At 57.2% G+C, this 17,194-nt stretch overlaps 3 protein-coding genes across 6 annotated transcripts in view; 1 reads left to right on the forward strand and 2 right to left on the reverse strand.

Moving 5' to 3' along the window:
- ARHGAP27 (Rho GTPase activating protein 27) overlaps positions 1–11,495 on the reverse strand; it is a 37,052-nt gene extending 25,557 nt beyond the window's left edge. For 3 of the 4 annotated variants that reach the window (XM_050762333.1, XM_050762332.1, XM_050762334.1), the window contains exons 1-3: positions 11,419–11,495; positions 10,841–10,972; positions 8,827–9,501 (exon numbers count right to left, since the gene is read on the reverse strand). In XM_050762333.1, coding sequence (XP_050618290.1) covers positions 8,827–9,483 — 657 coding nt within the window. In that variant the 5' untranslated portion in view covers positions 9,484–9,501; positions 10,841–10,972; positions 11,419–11,495. Of the gene's footprint in view, positions 1–4,593; positions 4,736–8,826; positions 9,502–10,840; positions 10,973–11,418 lie in introns of those variants that run through there. The other variant, XM_050762337.1, reaches the window with a different exon arrangement.
- LOC126938313 (uncharacterized) lies at positions 11,253–12,285 on the forward strand. Its single transcript, XM_050762369.1, has 3 exons — positions 11,253–11,865; positions 11,991–12,050; positions 12,190–12,285. The coding sequence occupies exons 1-3, from the start codon at positions 11,284–11,286 to the stop codon at positions 12,283–12,285; spliced, it is 738 nt and encodes a 245-aa protein (XP_050618326.1). The 5' UTR covers positions 11,253–11,283.
- Positions 12,286–14,629: 2,344 nt separating this feature from the next.
- Positions 14,630–17,194, reverse strand: part of PLEKHM1 (pleckstrin homology and RUN domain containing M1) — a 57,243-nt gene continuing 54,678 nt past the window's right edge. Inside the window, exon 12 of the mRNA XM_050763687.1 lies at positions 14,630–16,707. Coding sequence (XP_050619644.1) covers positions 16,596–16,707 — 112 coding nt within the window. The 3' untranslated portion in view covers positions 14,630–16,595. The remainder of the gene's footprint in view (positions 16,708–17,194) is intronic.

The raw sequence follows: 17,194 nt of genomic DNA on the forward strand, positions 1-17,194 counted from the left end.
GACTGATTTTTAGAATTTAAAATATGTCATTGTACTAGTTGAAGGAGAAGAAATTCACTCTTGAGATTCAAATTTGCAGCCTGGAAGGTCAAGAAGAAATATCAAACCTCAAAGCAAAAAGTACACCAAGAATGAAATAAAGAGGCCAAAGATAAACGGGGGAACCCAGTCAGGAGTGCTCATATGCAAAGGAAAGAAAAGGTGGTGAAAGAAACAATAATCAAGCAACAGGACGGGCATGGTGGCTCACACCTGTAATCCCAGAACTTTGGGAGGCGGAGGCAGGCAGACTGCTTGAGTCCAGAAATTTAAGACCAGCCCGGGCAACGTGGCGAAACCTTGTCTCTCCAAAAACTACAAACAAAATTAGCTGGGCGTGGTGGCGGGCGCCTGTATTCCCAGCTTCTCAGAAGGCTGAGGTGGAAGGATCACTTGAACCCAGGAGGTCGAGGCTGCAGTGAGCCGTGATGGTGCCACAGCACTCCAGCCTGAGCGGCAGAGTAAGACCCTGTCTCAAAAAAATAAAAAATAAAGAAACAAGAATCAAATCAAGCAACAAATAGATGTTCCTAAGCTGAAAAAAGACCGGAGTCTACAGAGTGACAGGTTCTGTAACTTCCAGATGAGGGTGCTGAGAAAAGAATCCCTATTGAGGCATGTGCTAAAGAATATGTGTTTGATTAGGAACCCCAGAGAAGAGACAGCTGCCAGTAATGAAATGCAAAGTGTAACAGGAAGAAAAAGGAAATGGATAACCAGATCAGAGGGAAAAAACGGCAAGGTAAACCAATAAATGTAAAACAAGCCAAAGGTAATCAAATCAAGTACAGTAGATCAATTGTTAAACGAAATGTGAACAGATTGAATTCTCCCACTAAAAGACAAAGAGTCAGCTTGGGTTTAAAAATGCAGTGATAGGCTGGGCGCAGTGGCTCACACCTGTAATCCCAGTACTTTGGGAGGGTGAGGCAGGTGGATCACCTGACGTCAGGAGTTTGAGACCAGCCTGACCAATGTGGTGAAACCCTGTCTCTACTAAAAATACAAAAATTAGTTGGATGTGGTGGCGTGTGCCTGTAATCCCAGTTAATCAGGAGGTGGAGGCAGGAGAATCACTTGAACCTAGGAGGTGGAGGCTGCAGTGAGCTGAGATCGTACCACTGCACGCCAGGCTGAGTGACAGAGGAAGACTCCATCTCAAAAAACATACAAACAAAAAAACCATGAAAATAACAAAAATACAGTGGTGATGGGCAATATGAAGAAACTCCATCTCTACAAAAAATACCAAACAAACAAAAAAAATTAGCTGGGCATGGTGGCATGCCGGCCTGTGGTCCCAGGTTCTCAGGGTGCTGAGGCGGGAGAATTGCTTCAGCTAGGGAGGTTGACGCTGCAGGGAGCCATGATCACACCACTGCACTCCAGCCTGGGCAACAGAGGCAGACCCTGTCTCAAACAAAACAAAACAGTGATGTGACATATGCAAGGAATTAGTAGTTTCAAAAAATGATAATGGTAGAAAATAAAATAATGCTAAGCAAGTGCAAAAAAAGGATAAAGTAAAATAAGAAGTGGTCATATTAACAATAGAAGGGCGAAATTTAAGGCTAAGCACTATAATAGGATAAAGAGGGACACTGCGTAATGATAGAAAAGCACAATTTGTACCGACAGAACACTTTAAATCTGCATGCTCCCGACAGCACTGTAGTTAAATATAAAAAGCAAAAACTAGGAAAAGCACCAGAAGAGCTTTATAGAGAAAATTTGAGAGGAAGGTTTAACAAAACACATATCTATCAGAATTAGAGTAAAAGACCCCTGCCCCCAAGCAAAGGATACGAAGGAAATGAAAGTTTGAATAATATAATCAATAAACTTGATTTAATGCAGATAGTACCTTATATCCCTTAAATAGAAAATATGCATTCTTCCGGCCAGGTGTGGTGGTGCACACCTGTAATCCCAGCACTTTGGGAGGCTGAGGCGGGTGGATCACTTGAGGTCAGGAGTTCCAGACCAACCTGGCCAACATGGCAAAATCCCCTCTCTACTAAAAATACAAAAATTAGCCAGGCATGGTGGCACATACCGATAATCCCAGCCACTCATAGGCTGAGGCAAGAGAATCGCTTGAACCCAGGAGGTGGAGGTTACGGTGAGCTGAGACCACGCCACTGCACTCCAGCCTGGGCGGCAGAGTAAGACTACATCTCAAAAAAATAAGTTAAAATTAAAATCAAAAAAGAAAATATGCATTTTTCTTACATGTCTATGAAAAACTTAGAAAAATCATTTACTTGGTCACAAAGAAATTCATAATAAAGTTTAAAAGTGGAGAGTTTACACATCTGGAGAAAATGAATGCTTTCCTAGTAAAATATAAAATGGCCAAAATTAACCAGAAGGTGAGTAGAAACTTAAATAAACTAATTACCACTGATGAGAAAAAAAATCTGCCACTGAAAAAGGCACCAGGTCCAGAGGGTTTCATGAGAGGGAACTGTAGAAACCTTTTGAATTCATCTCTGCCAACACCTTCCTCCTCCAGGAAGCACTCCTGGATTTCTCTCTTGCCAACAAGATTCTGGGAAGGCGGCTCCTCCAACATGCCCCCAACAACTCTTTGCAGACGAGTCATATCATATCATATCTGCCATACCATAACTGCCATGCCATACCATATCATAACTGGATCTGCTATTCAATTTCTCCTGGACAGTAAGCTACCTGAGGGCAGGAACCATCCTTTATTTTTCATTGCTCCCTAGTCACCAGTATAGCAGCTGACATTCACTGACTAGGTGAATACGGTAAATGAAAAAGCAGAAGGCACAATCGTCATTACTCTGATGTCTCTACAGGAGCTGCCTGACATACTCATAAGAAGGCAGAATAAATGGGAAGAAACCAACATGCTAACAGTCATTCGATTGAGATTTCCTCCTATTATTCAAATATTTGTAATGGAGTTAAGCGATTTTTATAGGGAGGGAATAGTAATTTACACATTTAACTGGGCCAAAGAGGAGAAAGGAAGCGGGAGGCTGGGAGGATTCTGCAGGCAGGCTCTTCTGCTACCTCTGCTTCCTCTCTCTGGCTCAGTCCCTGGACAGACATGGAGGCCTGGACAGGGGCCCCTGCCCCCCTCCCTTCATGCCTCACAGGGGACCCCCAGCCAGGAGAAGGCGAGGAGGCAGGGTGGGCACCCGCAGGAGCCTGGGCTAGACAGAAAGATCCTGCAGGCCCAGGCAACAGCTCTGGAAGTTCCCTCAACACCAGAATCCTTCTGCAATCTAGAAACACAGCTTCCCAAATTTTAGCAAGAGCACCTGTGCCCCTGTGCCCCAGAGCCCTAGTCCTGGCAGCCCTGTTTCCCCTTCAATATGAGCCAACAGCCACTGACCTCTCACTCCCCGGCAAAGATCCAGCTCCGAATCTCCCCATCATTCAGGCATGGAGCCCTGGCCACATTCCTGGTTAGCAGCTGCCCCCTGGTCATGATCATGGACCTTCCCATTCCCCAGGGCCTGGCACTGACCACCCATCCAGGCTGGCATTCAGTACGATGCCCACCCCTCCCTGTACTGGACACAGTCAGCTCTACGAGGGGCAGAGAAAATAGGTCTATGGAGCTAAGCTGTGAGGACGCAAAGGCCTAAGAACGATATAATGGACTTTGGGGACTTGGGAGTGAGGGAAAGGGTGGGAGGGGTGTGAGGGATAAAAGACTACACATTGGGTACAGTGCACACCACTTGGGTGATGGGTGCACCAAAATCTCAGAAATCGCCACTAAAGAACTTATCCATGTAACCAAACACCACCTGCTCCCCAAAACCATTGAAATAAACATTACAAAAGATAGGTCTAGAGTGAGGCCAACTGCTGAGTCTTGGGAAGGAAGTGAGGGGCAGGTGGGCTTGTCCTGGGGCCCATCTCAGGCCCCTGGGGGCTGAAGAGAGCCAGGGACTAAGAGGTAAGAACCAGACACAGGCTCCAGCGAGACCCCAAGAAATTAGGGGGCCTGCAGGGGAGCCGGGGGGTGAGGGTGGTGGGCAGGGAGATCTCTGGGGGGACAGCAATGTGGGGTGAGGGTGGGAGGGGAACCCAAGAAGCTGCTGTCTCCTACGTCAGGTCCTAGGCAGAGGGCCCCTGGGACAGCCCAGGGCTGCAGGTGAGCCGCTGGGAGGGAACTGGGTCAGGTGTAAGGAAACCGGCAGAGCCACCCCAGGGCGGCTGCCCCAGCTGGGGGGTGGGGGTGGGGGTTGCTGGAGGAGGGAGTGCGATCAAGGGGCTAGCTGGAGTCCCCTCAACTTGGCCTCAGCCTCCTGCTGTTACCCACCCCCTTGCCAAAGGCCACCTAGCTGGCCCTGAAGGGGGACAGGTGGGTCTGTCCCAAGGCCAGTTCCTTTCTCTCAATCACAGTGGCTCTGGCTGCCCTCGGAGTTTGTCCTAGGAAGTGGGTGCAGGGCCTGGATCCAGACAGGAGGGGCCCGCAGGTGGGTTTTAGGATTCGGGAAAGGGAGGGGAGAGTGGGGAAACTGCTGTGGCCGCCCTCTAGTCCCCCAGGGGCGAGGGCTCACTCACAGTTCCCAGCAGAGGAGGAGGAATGAAGGCCCCAGGCTCCTTCCAGTCCCTGCTGCCAGCTCAGGTGCGGCGCGCGCCTCCAGGGCTGCTTGTATAAGAAGGTGCAGGGGCCTGGCTGGAACTTCCCTCCCAGCGGCCAATGCTCCAGCAACAGGGGCGGGCTCCAGGCCAGCTCCACCTGCCTGGGCCTTCCCACCCTGGGCGGGGATGGTGACCACACCCTGAAATCCCAGAGTCGGGACCACAGCCACGGGAAGAGTCCCAGAGTCAGGATCACAGCCATGGGAAGAGTTTCAGAGTCCCCTTTATTGCACTGGCTTTGGCCTGGCTTCCCAGGGCTCCCTGAGTGGCCTCTTTGGGGGAGGGGAGGAGTCATCCCTGCTTACCTCCCCTGTCTCTCTCTCTCCCCTCTCAGAAGGGTTTGCTTCTGCCCTCTCCTGGGCAGCAAGAGAACAGGAGATGCCCCTCTCCTGGGACATCAACTCTTCCACAGCAGGGCTGGGCACACAGGATGCTCAGAAGAAGAAGCACATGCCTGCCTTCGGCTTGTACTGTTCTTGCCGAGGGGAACATGGTGGCCAATCCTAAAGGCCACCAGGCTGAAACTGAACCTGGTGGCCAGGGTGGGGCTTTGGGTCAGGGGGCCTGGAACTGTCCTGGACACAGCCACTTCCTGGCTGTGTGAGCTTCATCCTGTCACTAAACCTCCCTGAACCTCTGTACTCAGGGCAAATGGAGGTGTCCGTGCCTGCCTTCCAAGCTGCTGGGAGCTTAACACTGGGTATAAGCCTTTGAGCAAGAGCCCACAGGATTCTTAGCCCCTTTGGGACTGCGTCTTGCCACACTTTGTCCCCAGTGTCCAGAATAGTGACCAGCCCACCCCAAGTGCTCAATATGTGCGACTAGAGTGCATGGGGAGTGGCAAGGCTGTAAAACACCATCCACGGCAGGAACTCCTCTGTTCTGGGGGTCCCTGGCCCTGCCCGGTAGCCTGCCCTAAGCCCTGAGCTGCTGCCTGACAGACGGGTGTCCCCATACACTCCCCAGTGCCCCCATGGCATGCCATCCCCACATCCTGCCCCCTCTGTTCTGCACCCACTTTCTTCTGAGATCCCTTCTCAGCAACGACCTCCTCCCCAACTTCAGGCTCCCCATCTCCTGCCCACCCACCTGAACGTGGGGACCACGTTTCCATCCATGACCTACACCCCCTCTGGCCACACTGTGTCTCTCCTCCTGCCCGTTGTCCACACGCTCAAATTGCACACTCACTTCTCTCTTGACCACTGCTCTCTGCCTTCAGCACCCCCCGACCAGCTGAGCTTCTAGTGGCCACTTCGGATAAGTGTCATATGGCCTTTCTCTCACGTGACCTTCCTGTGCGTCCTTCTTCTGGACACTTCTTGGCCTCTGAGCCAGCACTCTCACGCTTCTCTTCCCTTCGTCTGGCACCTAAATCCAGGCGGCCCCATCTTTTCTCCACCCTGCTCCTCCCCAAGTCATCCCCCCCTCAGTAAGCAGCACCACTGTCTGCCCACGAGTGCCAGCCGGGAATCTAAAACTCAACCCGATTTCCCTCCCACCTCCCTCAGCCCCCAGGCCCTGCCCATCCACCTCCCAAACCTCTGTTACCACCACATGCCCACGAGACCACCAAGAGCTTCGGCCGTGCTTGAAGCCCTGGCCACAGGGATTTTTTTCTCAGTCCCACTCCTGTCTCTGCTAAAAGCCTCACAGCGGCTGCAGGATAATGTGCACATTCTTGGCAAGTGCCCATGAGGCCCTGCCCGGGTGGGTACCCACTCCCAACCCCATGCTCCACTCTGAGCCCCGGCCCCATGTCTTCTCTTGCTGGCCTCCTATCCAAGTGGGTGAGTCCCCTAGGACCGTGGCTGTGCCTCAGTCCTCTCTAGATCCAAAGGCTTACCAGGGCTTGGCAGGTATTTAGCTAGTTCATGCCTAATGAACAAGTGAATGGGCCTGGAGGGTCATGGTGAGTAAATGCCACCTGGGACAACTAAGAGCAGGGGTGGGGTTCCCTTGCAGGGCAGGAGCAACTCCCTACCCTGGACTTTGAAGGGGGTGGAGCACCAGGGAGACCCACAGCTGCCTCTTGAATAAAGCTCCGTGCAGGGAATGTGGTTTTATTGCACCCATCGCACAGGGAAGGAAACAGGACCAGAGATGCAAGGTGACTTGTGGAGGTCACACAGTGAATTAGGGCCACAAGCGGGGCCAGGGAGCTGCCTGTCTCTGGCCAATGTCCTAGCTCCCCCCTGGGTAAGTCCCCTACCCCCATCACCGGTGCCCCTCCCCCCAGATGCCACTGCAACTGGGAACCTGCTGGGAGCTGGAGGAAGGATGGGCAGAAGGGCCACCAGGCAGGCGCTCTGGCAGCCGGGGTGATCCGTCTTCTCAGGAGATGTCAGGACCTGGGCAGTCTCCTTCCTCTTTTGTCCTGGGGCCTTGGGTGTTGGCCCTTGGGCGGACCTATAGAGCCCTGGCTCATAGGTAAAGGGCTGCCACACCTCTGACCTCCTCAACACACACTCTCTGTGCACTCTGTCTGAGCCAGACCCTGGGCCAGATGCGAGGTTCAAAGAGCAAGGCCATTCCCCCACCTCCAGGGACTCCGTTCAGATGGGCAGGCACCCTCCCACCGTCACCAGGACAGAGAATGTGGAGAGGCCCGGAAGTGCGCCACCGGGAGCCTGCGCAGGAAACGGAAGGGTGCTGCGAGGGAAGAGCGCTGGGATCCAACCACCCATCCCAGAGAAGCTGCCTGGCCGGCTGGCAGGGGCGCGAGACAGGAACCCGCCGCGGTGCCCAGCCCCGCCCGCCGGATGCCGTTCTCCACTCTGGCCACAAGGCGGCGGGCTGCCGCTGCAGAAGCCCGAGGGAAGGCGGCGGAGACCCAGGGAAGCCAAACGAGGACGACCCAGTCTGGGTGGACTGCCTGCTGCTGCCAAGCGCTTCGAAGCCTTACCTCGTTTAAGGCTCACAACCCTAATCCTTAAGTATTGTGCTTACACCAGAGGACGCTGGGCCTGGGGGAGCGTCCTCGCGTGTAAGTGGCTGTCAGCAGCTGGCAGGTGACCCAGCAGAGTCCAGTTCCCCTTTCCCTAGTCTCAAAACCTGAGCTCTGCATTGTAACCAGAGGGGCAGAGGGAAGACCCAGCAGCGGGCCTACGGAGGGGTGTCTCCTTCGTCTGGGCATCCCAGACTCAGTCCTGGCACACGGTGGGCATCAATGTTCATGGTAATGACATCAGGTACAGTGAAAGAAATCAGGGGCTCCCAAGGTTCAGAGGTCATCTGTCCACCCCCTCCCTTTGGGCTGAAGAACAAACCGAGACCCTGAGAGAGGAAGGGAACTGCCTCTAGATCATCACACGGCCGATGGCAGATGGCAGAACGGTTCTGAGCATCCTTTTTTCCCCTCGAGCTGCCCCTCCCTGAAAAGTTCCTAAAGTTCAAAATGTCAGGGTCGCCCAGAGTGTTCTGAGGATGTAAGAAGTGCTCTATTTTCGATTTCCCGGATTAACACAACTGGACTCTGAAGAGGGGGGAAAAACAACCTCACTTAACCGGACGTCTTTCTGAAACAAACGCATCAAGAGTTCTTTAAAAAAAGGAACTGAAATGCTGGAAGCACCCTGAAAGGGAAGCAGACGCCTGACTTTCACATCCACCCTCTCATCTGACCCCAGGATCCTGGGAGACTGGCAAGGCGGTTGAGCAGGGGCAGGCCAGCAACCCCCCGTTCTGTGCCCAGATGCGCTTCGGAATACGCAACAACTGGGACTTGGAAAGATAATATGGGGCACACACCTGCTATAGGTTATATAACCTCCCAGCAGGGCTTGGGGCAGCAGCAGACCATCGAGCTCATTTCCTTTTCTGCAGCGAAACATGAATATTTACACAAGTGCGATAAATAAAGACCATCAGCAGCCTCACATCAGTTCAAGCGCAATTTTGCCACCAATCGGATTACGAAAAACCTCTGGACTTTCAGGGAACTTTGGGAATTGCTGATGAGGGACTGGGGGCCTGCACCGCTCGTTTCGCGGTTGGGGAGAGGGCGCTCATCCGCAGTCTTCAGACAGAGGTGGGCGTCGTGCCAGACGCTGAGCGGAGCGGGTCTCCTCGCGCCCCGGCTCCGTGCGGACGCGGTCGCCAGCGCGCCTCCCTGCCTCCGAGTCCCCCCCGTCCCCGCTCCCGGGGTGGTACCTGCTCCGCGCTCTCCTCCCGCGGCGGGCCGTGCCCGTCCTGGATGACCTCGTAGACGTTCTCTGAGTCGCTGCGAGCCAGGGGCCGCGGGCATACCCAGGAGCCCGCCACGCTGCAGGCCTTGAAGCTGCCGCTGCTTCCTAGGAGGCCGCAGGGAGGCGAGACGGCGGCGCGCGCCAGGTCGTCCAGGGACTGCGCTGGCCGCACAGGCGCCGCGGGCCGCAGGTACAGGCAGGCGGGCAGGCCGGGCGCCAGGCTGCTGCGCTGGGTCGCGGCGCCGCGTTGCGCAGGGCCGCACAAGGAGCTGGCTCGGCCTCGGGGCTCCGCGGGGGCGCCGTCGGGGCCCGCGGCCGCTGCTGCGCTCACAAACCGGTAGTCATAGGCCAGCGGCTCCGGGGCCGCGGGGCCTGGGTGGGGACCTGGCGGCGGGGCGGCGGCAGGGTTGCCCAGCGCGGGCAGCTCGCGCACGTACTGCGCGGGCAGGTAGAAGGGGCGGCCACCAGGCTCACGCCGCACGTGCCACCAGTGCTCGGTGCTGCGCCGCAGCAGCCGGTAGCGCTCATTGGGCCGGATGGCCACGCGGCGCCCGTCCTTGCCGGTGTACTCGAAGGGGTGCTCCACCAGCACGTACACGTCCCCCTCCACGTCCGCCGCCATCGCGGCCGCGGCGTTTTCCTGCAGGCAACAAGAAGGAGGGCCGCGGAGGTCAAGACCACCTAGCCCGGGATAGCCCCGCACTCGGGGACAGACTTAGGTTCGAGTCCCGATCCTGCACTCGCCGTTCGCCTTCGGGCCTCAGTTTTCCCATCTCTAAAATGGCAACTTGCATAAAATCACATCTAAGGCTTCCATTCTTACACTCAGTGCTGGAATTAGGACAACCCCTTCGTTCCGTGGGGTTGATTATAAGATTTGGCCCTTGCTTCAGTCCTGCGGTGGGGAGATTGTGAGTAGCCTTGGTCCAAATCGACTACGAGGGAAGCCTTGGCTTTAAAACAAGGGGTGATTGCCTGCTCTAAGGTTGACACCACGCTTGCTTAATAGTTGACTGAGCCTTATTTTTCCCGTCAGTTAAGTAGGAAGAACACCCCATTTACTGCCGCTACCCGGCCCTGTCCCACCTGGACGCCTCTCGCCCTCAGAGAATCCACAGAGGGTCTGGTAGCACTGCCTCCCTCCAGGAGCTTGCGCCCCGACCCCCTGGTCAGAGTTGGGATGCGGGCTCTGCAGGGGGCCCAGCGAACAGCTCTACCTGGGGGCTGTCCCTGCCCCGCTTAGTCCAAGGGCCTTGATGTAGAGGCCTCTGCTGCCAATGCGGGGGAACCGGTTCTCTCGGTTTCTCTTTCCTTCCCCAGCTGCATCACCGCAGACGTGAGCCCGAGCCCGGCCCGCCCAGCCCGGCCCGCGCCGCCCCCTGCTCTCTGGCTCTCACGCCGCCTCCTGAGAAAGGCCCTGCCCCTGCGGCCTGCCCACCTGCCCTGTGACCTCTACAGTGTCCCCACGAGAGTGGCTCCTGGAGAATGCACTCTGAGACAGTGACTATCAGTGCGGAGTCCCAGAGCGGGGCCCGCCAAAGCTCTCTGGAGTGGTGGGCACATGCCCCGCTCCCGCCCCGGCTCCCGGGTGTCAGGGATGGGGGAGAGCCTAACTAAATCTGCCTGCGCCCCTCCACCAAAGCCATGAGTCGGTGGTCTTCTCCGGAAGTGCATGGCCCCTCCAAACTCCCACACTGACCACACTTCCTCCTGCCCCCTAAGCTGGCCGGGACCCGAGGCCAGGAGACCGCCGCTTGCCGAGGCAGAGGGACCGAAGGAGCAGGGTCCAACCGGGGCCTCTGCAGGGCTCCTTCGACACTTTGTCAAGCGTTCCTCGACGAGGAAAGGGAGTAAACTGAGTCACTAAGCTAATTGGGCCCTGGAGGCGGGGTCATCGAGCTGCCCAGAGCTGAGCCAACAAACCCCAAGGAGGACACTCCCCCAGCGCCCCTTCCCCCTGGACCCCGCAGCGCACTCACGTCGGCTGGGCGGGCCTCAGGGAGCCCATGGGCTGGGTGGGCGGAGCCGGCGGTGGCAGCAGGTTAGGCCCCTACCATCGCCCTGGGCGGGGTTTCCAGGGGCGAGGCCGGAGAGGCTGCGCGGAACCGGAGCTGGCAAATGGAGCAAAGAGGGACAGGGACGCTAAGGAGTGCTGTCACCGATACCCAAAGCAGCCGTGTCTGGGCGGGGCGAGGAGGAGCCTGAATGCCTCTGCTGGGGACCTCGGGGGGCATTGGGACGAGGCCCAGAGCAGAAGGCCGGGACCCGGAGCCGCGACGGCTGCGTCTGAAGGGGCACTGGCGGGTCGCCAGTGGAGCCCAAGGAGGGTGGGACCGCCCCTGCTCCGCCTTCCCCCTGCCCCCCTCCCCTCCCAGATTGCTGTCTCGGAGTCCCTGCGTCCCTCCCGTGCGCGGCTCTGGGAATGCCGGGCTGGGGCTGGTTGTCTCGTGCGGGCGTTCCCGTTCCCGGGGAGGTCATTTGCACCCTGAATCACCCACTGCGAGCCCTTCCAACAGGATTGCAGACCCGCCCGCTCCGGGCCCACCTCCTCCCTCACCAGGGCCTTTCCCGAGGCAGCCCGGCCAGGCCTGGAAAAACTCCGAGCGGGATTCCCAGCACAGGGACGCCCACTGGAGCTCAGTGTCTCGGGCTGGATAAGAAGGGGACCCGGCCTCGGTTCCTTCCCCGACCCTGGGGAAACACAGAGAAGGGGAGGGATTGGGGGAGCAGGGAGGATCCCTGGAGCGGGAGAGCGCACCAGGAGCCAGGAGGTCCCCTGCATCCACTGCCCAAGCTACAGCGGCGTCAACGCCTGGGTCGGCGCTGGGAGCCTGGGCCTGCTCTCCTCCCGCCCCCAGATGGAGGGCAGCCCTTCGCCTACCTTCTCCTCCCCGTGGGATGCGGCCCGCGCAGCTCCCGCCCCAGCACGGAGACAAGGGGAGCAGGCGCGCGGAGCTACCGGGTGCAGACCCGCCACCTGCCGCACCCTTCCTTCCCCCACCCTGCCCCTTTCCCTACCCCCACCCCACCTCCCACCCCAAATCCCGCTCGGCGCCCCACTCCTGACCCTGCTTGCTCGGGCACCTCGGGGCGTCCGCTCGCCGGCCTCGCCTCCACTTGCCCCGGCAGGCGCGCGTGGGCTCGGCGTCCCGCGCTCGCTCCTCGACCGTGCGACTCCCGCGCTGCCGGGTTTCCTGTTCAACAATATAACCAGGGAGGCACCGGCGGAGAGCGCCCGGCAGAACTTCCTCCCGGACTGGGGCTGGGCTGTGGTTGCGAGAGACAATCCCCGGTGTCCTGGCTTCCTGTCCCCTCTGGGCCGGGCCAGCGCCTGACGAGCAAAGACGCCATCCCCTCCCCTGCACTTCCCGGGATCCTGGGCCACACCTGGCTGTCTCCAGGGAGGAAGAGGCCGCGGGGCTGAGACGGTGGGACTGGGGAGGGCGGGAGCCTCCCCCGTAGCTTCTCCTGGCCAGATTGCCCTCCCACCATCCCCCACCCCCTCTTGATCCTTGTGGGTTAGGGGGGCCACCCTCCAATCCGTCCACAGGGTAAGCTCAGAACCACCTCCAGGAGTCCAGCCCCAGGGTCCTCGCCTTGGGGGTTTTCTGTTTGGGAATTTTCTGCCTCTCTGGACAAGCAGCCTCGCCCTGATCTGAGCCTGCACTTACTCCAGAGGTTACAAGCCACAGCCCCAGCAGATCCCCCACCCTCAGGGGCCCCAAGGAACAGTTGTGCCTGTGGACCTGGCTGCGTGTGCCAGGAGCTGGCTGATTCAGGCCAGTGTTCTGGGAGGAAGAGGGGCCCGCACCCCAGGCCATGGCCCCTCTTGACACCACCTCCTGGGGGTCCAGGGTTGGGTGGGAAGCTGAATCTGGCCACGCTCATTCTGGAACTCCCTTACCTCTGTATCTTTGCCTCTGCTAGGCATTGCCACCCGTGAGTCCCCACTTCCTCTGAGAATCTCAGTGTGTCTGAGGCTTGGTGGCACCTTGGGACCCTCCAGGGTAGGCACACAGCAGAACTTGGCATTGGTCTTTGGTGCCTGACATGCTTAGAAAATATCTTCTCTCCCTCCCTACCTTTTAGGTGCCTCCCCACCTGCAGCACAGCCAGGCAGCGCTGGCACTGGCGATGGTCTTTGGTGGGGTCAGGCTGGTATGATGCCCCACTCTGCTGCTTGGCGGCTGGTAGGCCTTGGGAGCTCCGCCTTATCTCTGTAGCTCAGTTTTCTTTCCCATCAACGGGATAGTAACACCCACCTCGCTGGATTATTGCGAGGATTAAATGAGGCCCACTAAGCAGTGCTTACCACATGCCCAGCGCACACAATATATCAGCTATTTTTTTTTTTAAGACGGAGTCTCACTGTCGCCCAGGCTGGAGTGCAGCAGCGCGATCTCCGCTCACTGCAACCTCCGCCTCCGGGTTCAAGTGGTTCTCCTGCCTCAGCTTCCTCAGTAGCTGGGATTACAGGCGCGCACCATCATGCCCAGCTCATTTTTGTATTTTTGTAGAGACGGGGTTTCACCATGTTGGCCAGGCTGGTCTTGAACTCCTGACCTTGGATGATCCAACCTCCTCAGCCTCCCAAAATGCTGGGATTACAGGTGTGAGCCACCATGCCTGGCTATATCAGCTATTATGACTACTTATATTATGTGATAAACTCTTGGGGGTTGGATTGGAATCTCCAAACCGCCCATCCTCCTTCAGGCAGAAGAGGAGAAGGGGAAGTCCCAGCTACTCGGGAGGCTGAGGCAGGAGCATCGCTTGAACCCGGGAAGTGGAGGTTGCAGTGAGCCAAGATCACGCCACTGCACTCCAGCCTGGGCATAGAGATACAGTGTGAGACTCTGTATCAAAAAAAAAAAAAAAAAAAAAAAAAAAGAGGGGAGAAAGGGATACAGGTACCCTCAGAGGCGCTTTGCTGAGGCTGGAGAGGGCCTGAGCCCACTGGCAGGGCAGCACCAGGTCACATGCCATGGCCCTCCACTGGGCCTCCCTCCCCCAGTTTCTCTTCTCTGGGCCTACCATCTACTGTCCTGGAGGGAGTGAGGCCCTTGGGGGAAGGTAGGGCACCTAGATGGGCAGAGGGTGCCACCTTGTAATCTGAAAAGGACCTTCAAGGACAGGAAATCACAGACCTGAATGTTGTCTGTTTCCATCCCATTTTACTGCAACCTGATTTCCCTGAGAATTAGTCTGTTTCCTGCTCCTGTTCTTAAAATGGACAGCAGTGTGGGTCTCCCCTTGGAGGGATCCCCTGGGCTTCTCCTGGAACTTCTGAGGAAGGTCAGCAGCCAAGTAAAAGTCATTTTGAGCCCTAAAACCATGAGCCCTGAATCGGGGACTCTGCTTAAATAACCCATCTTTCCTGAGCCCCAGCTCTCCTTTATTTCTCCTCTGAGAAATGTCCCCTGTATCCTGAGGTTTCACATGACCCAGTGTCAAGGGTCTGTGCTTTGACATTTAAGTCACAGGAAAAGAAGCCACCGGCATGGGATCAGCTGGAGTTGTTATACAAGTGTGAGTACCCCTCCCCAGAGACCCTGACTGCTGGGCTTGGCAAGGTGGCTTTCTTCCTCTCTTCTCCCTGCCCACTCCTGGCATGCAAGCCCTCTGCCTACAAGTGTTTGTCACGGACCTCCCAAGCCTTCCCCTGTGCCAGGGACTAACAGGAGGGTGGGGGCCCCTGACAGATGGTAACGATGGCTGGTGGTCTCCTCCCCGGCAGTGGCAGTGTTAGAATTCAGAAGCCAGACCAGTGATGAGAAAGATCAGGTCTTTACTGCAAAATCATTCAAAACTCACACGGCAGCAATTCCTTCAATACATTGCAAAGACTCCTCAGGGCCAGAGCCCTGCTCACTAGGAACAGTGTATTGCATAAAATAACATTTTAAAAATAGTGTGGGCACTACCTTTCTGCGGGAGGGGAGGCAGGAAGAGTCAACGCATCAGAAAGCACTGGCAGCTTCTGGGGAATGGGCCCCTCAGGGCCTCAACCCTGCTGCCTCCAAGGGCACCTTCAGAGAGAATCCTCACAGGCCCAAGCCCTCCTCAGGCCAGGCTCCTGCCCACTCAGGGATGGGGCAATGAGGGTTCTGACTAGGCCGGGCTTGTGGTGGAGCGTTAATGTGGGCCATGGCGGTGCATAAACCCAGCTCCTGGCTTAGGAGGCGTTGGCGTCCGGGCACAGGTGTGCGCCATGACCGGGAGAAGCTGTGCGCAGCCTCCACCTGCCTGCCACCACCGCCTCTGTTCTGATGCACAGGGATCCAGCTCCAAGGCTGGGTGGGTGACTCAGCAGCTGATCGCCCCCAGGGAAGGGTGGAGGTGGGCTCATCTCTGACAGTGACATGCGGATCTCCACCTGAGGCCTCAGACTCCAAGCTGAGCGCAGGTAAGACAGCTAGGACTGAGGGCCTGCTGGGTCCAGGAGAGGTGGAGGATGGCGACAGAGAGACCAGCAAACCCACATTTCCCCAAAGCCTGGAGGGTCTGAACATCGCTTTGAAAACAATTCCAGGCTCCCACCCCAGCCTCAAGGCCCCTTCAAAGGCAGTCCTGCTCCAGGGAAGTTCTTCAGTCTCCAGTGTCCTGGCTGGGCAAGTTCAGTGATGCTGTGGGAATTCATGGCTTTGTGAGGCGGCAGCTGCATCCACAGGGCAGCTCCCCGGCACGCCCCGCACAGCTTAGGGCAAAGGACCAGGTCACTTCTCCACAGTGCAGGGCATGGCTGCCTGCCCTCTCTGGGGTCCTGCCTATCTGTGCCCTGGCAGGGGTTAGTCAGGCAGAGTGTGACCCCAGGCACCCACCAAGGTGGGCCTGGAGCATCTGCAGCAGCGCCCCTATCTGTAGAGGGGTGAGGAGGGCACGGGGATAGGGGGTGGGCAAGACGGTGACCCTCCCTAAACCGAGGAGGGCTCAAAGTGCTGACAGTGCTGGTTTCCAGTCATTTCTCCTTCTCCTAATGGGGCCAAGGCCCCCGGCTAGAGAAGAGCTAGGGGCTCTGACGCTGAGAAAGGGGTGTGCTCAGCAGGCGAGACGCACTGGGGTGAGGAGTAAAGAGACGGAGAGGAAGCGGGGTCACCAGGACTGGCCCTGCCCTGCTGAGGGGCGGTTTGGCACTGGCAGTGAGGGCCAAGGAAAGGCACTGGGTGGGCCCACAGGCCCTGTCCCAGCAGTGGCCTGCCCGCCAGCCACCCGCTGCCTCTAGGCCAGGCCTGAGTGGCTCCTGTGCACCCACTGGGGGTGAGAATGTCTTGATTTCTTGGGTGACTCACGTAGGATCAAGAATAAAAAAATACTTTCTGTTGAAATATGAATGGGAAAAACCCACCTTAAAAAACTAGACCTTTTAATCAGGAATGTGGAATTGAAAATGCTCCCCAAGCCTCCTTTCCACAGTGTTTGGGCAGCCCTAAGAGGGGTGCCGGGACGCTGGTGAGCCAGGGCCTGGTGAGTGAAAGGCCCTGTCTGCCCGGAGACAGGGAGCATCTGGTGGTGGCCACGCCTCCTGCAGCAGAGGGGTGGTGAGGGGGCCAGGGGACATCACAGGGGCTTCCTGGGCTTTCTCTGGAAGGCCGGTGCTCTGGTCACATCTGAGGGTCTTCCTGACAAGGGGACACAGCTGTGACATGGTGAGTATCCTGGGCTGATGGCAAACCCAGCTGGGATGGCTGAGCCACACTCACCCCCGGCCTTCAGAGCGGGGTCAGCAGATGGGCATCAGGCGAAAACATTCTGTTCCTGGTATTTGCGCCGGCGGGCACAGCGGGGGCAGCCCTTCTTCACCACAGCCTGGCAGCTCTGGTGGAAGACGGTCTTGCACTCGGCACACCTGGGGAGAGAGCAGCACGCCTGCTGGTGCTGGCTGGGCTGGAGGTTGCCCTGTGGCCACGCTGGCCAGCGCTTTTGACCAGAACCCATGATACGGCTGTGACGTACTGTGTAACCCATGCACGCACACTGTACCTCTCCATTCCGGAACAGGAGATTCTCAAAACAGTGCTTACCCATATGTCACACAATGCACACTAATATTGTCTGTCCTACTACATTTTTTTATAAATGCTGCTTGAGAGTCATTAAAGATTTCTTGCCTGTATTTAAAAAACATTTACTTATTTTATTTATTTTTCAGAGTCTTGCTCTGTTGCCCAGGCTGGAGTGTAGTGGCATGAAATCGGCTCACTGCAACCTCTGCCCCCCAGATTCAAGTGATTCCCCTGCCTCAGCCTCCCAAGTAGCTGGGATTACAGGTGCCCACCACCACACCTGGCTTATTTTTGTGTTTTTAGTGGAGACGAGGTTTCATCATGTTGGCC

This window comes from Macaca thibetana, chromosome 16 (genome assembly GCF_024542745.1).
Source record: "Macaca thibetana thibetana isolate TM-01 chromosome 16, ASM2454274v1, whole genome shotgun sequence".
Lineage (NCBI taxonomy): Eukaryota > Metazoa > Chordata > Mammalia > Primates > Cercopithecidae > Macaca > Macaca thibetana.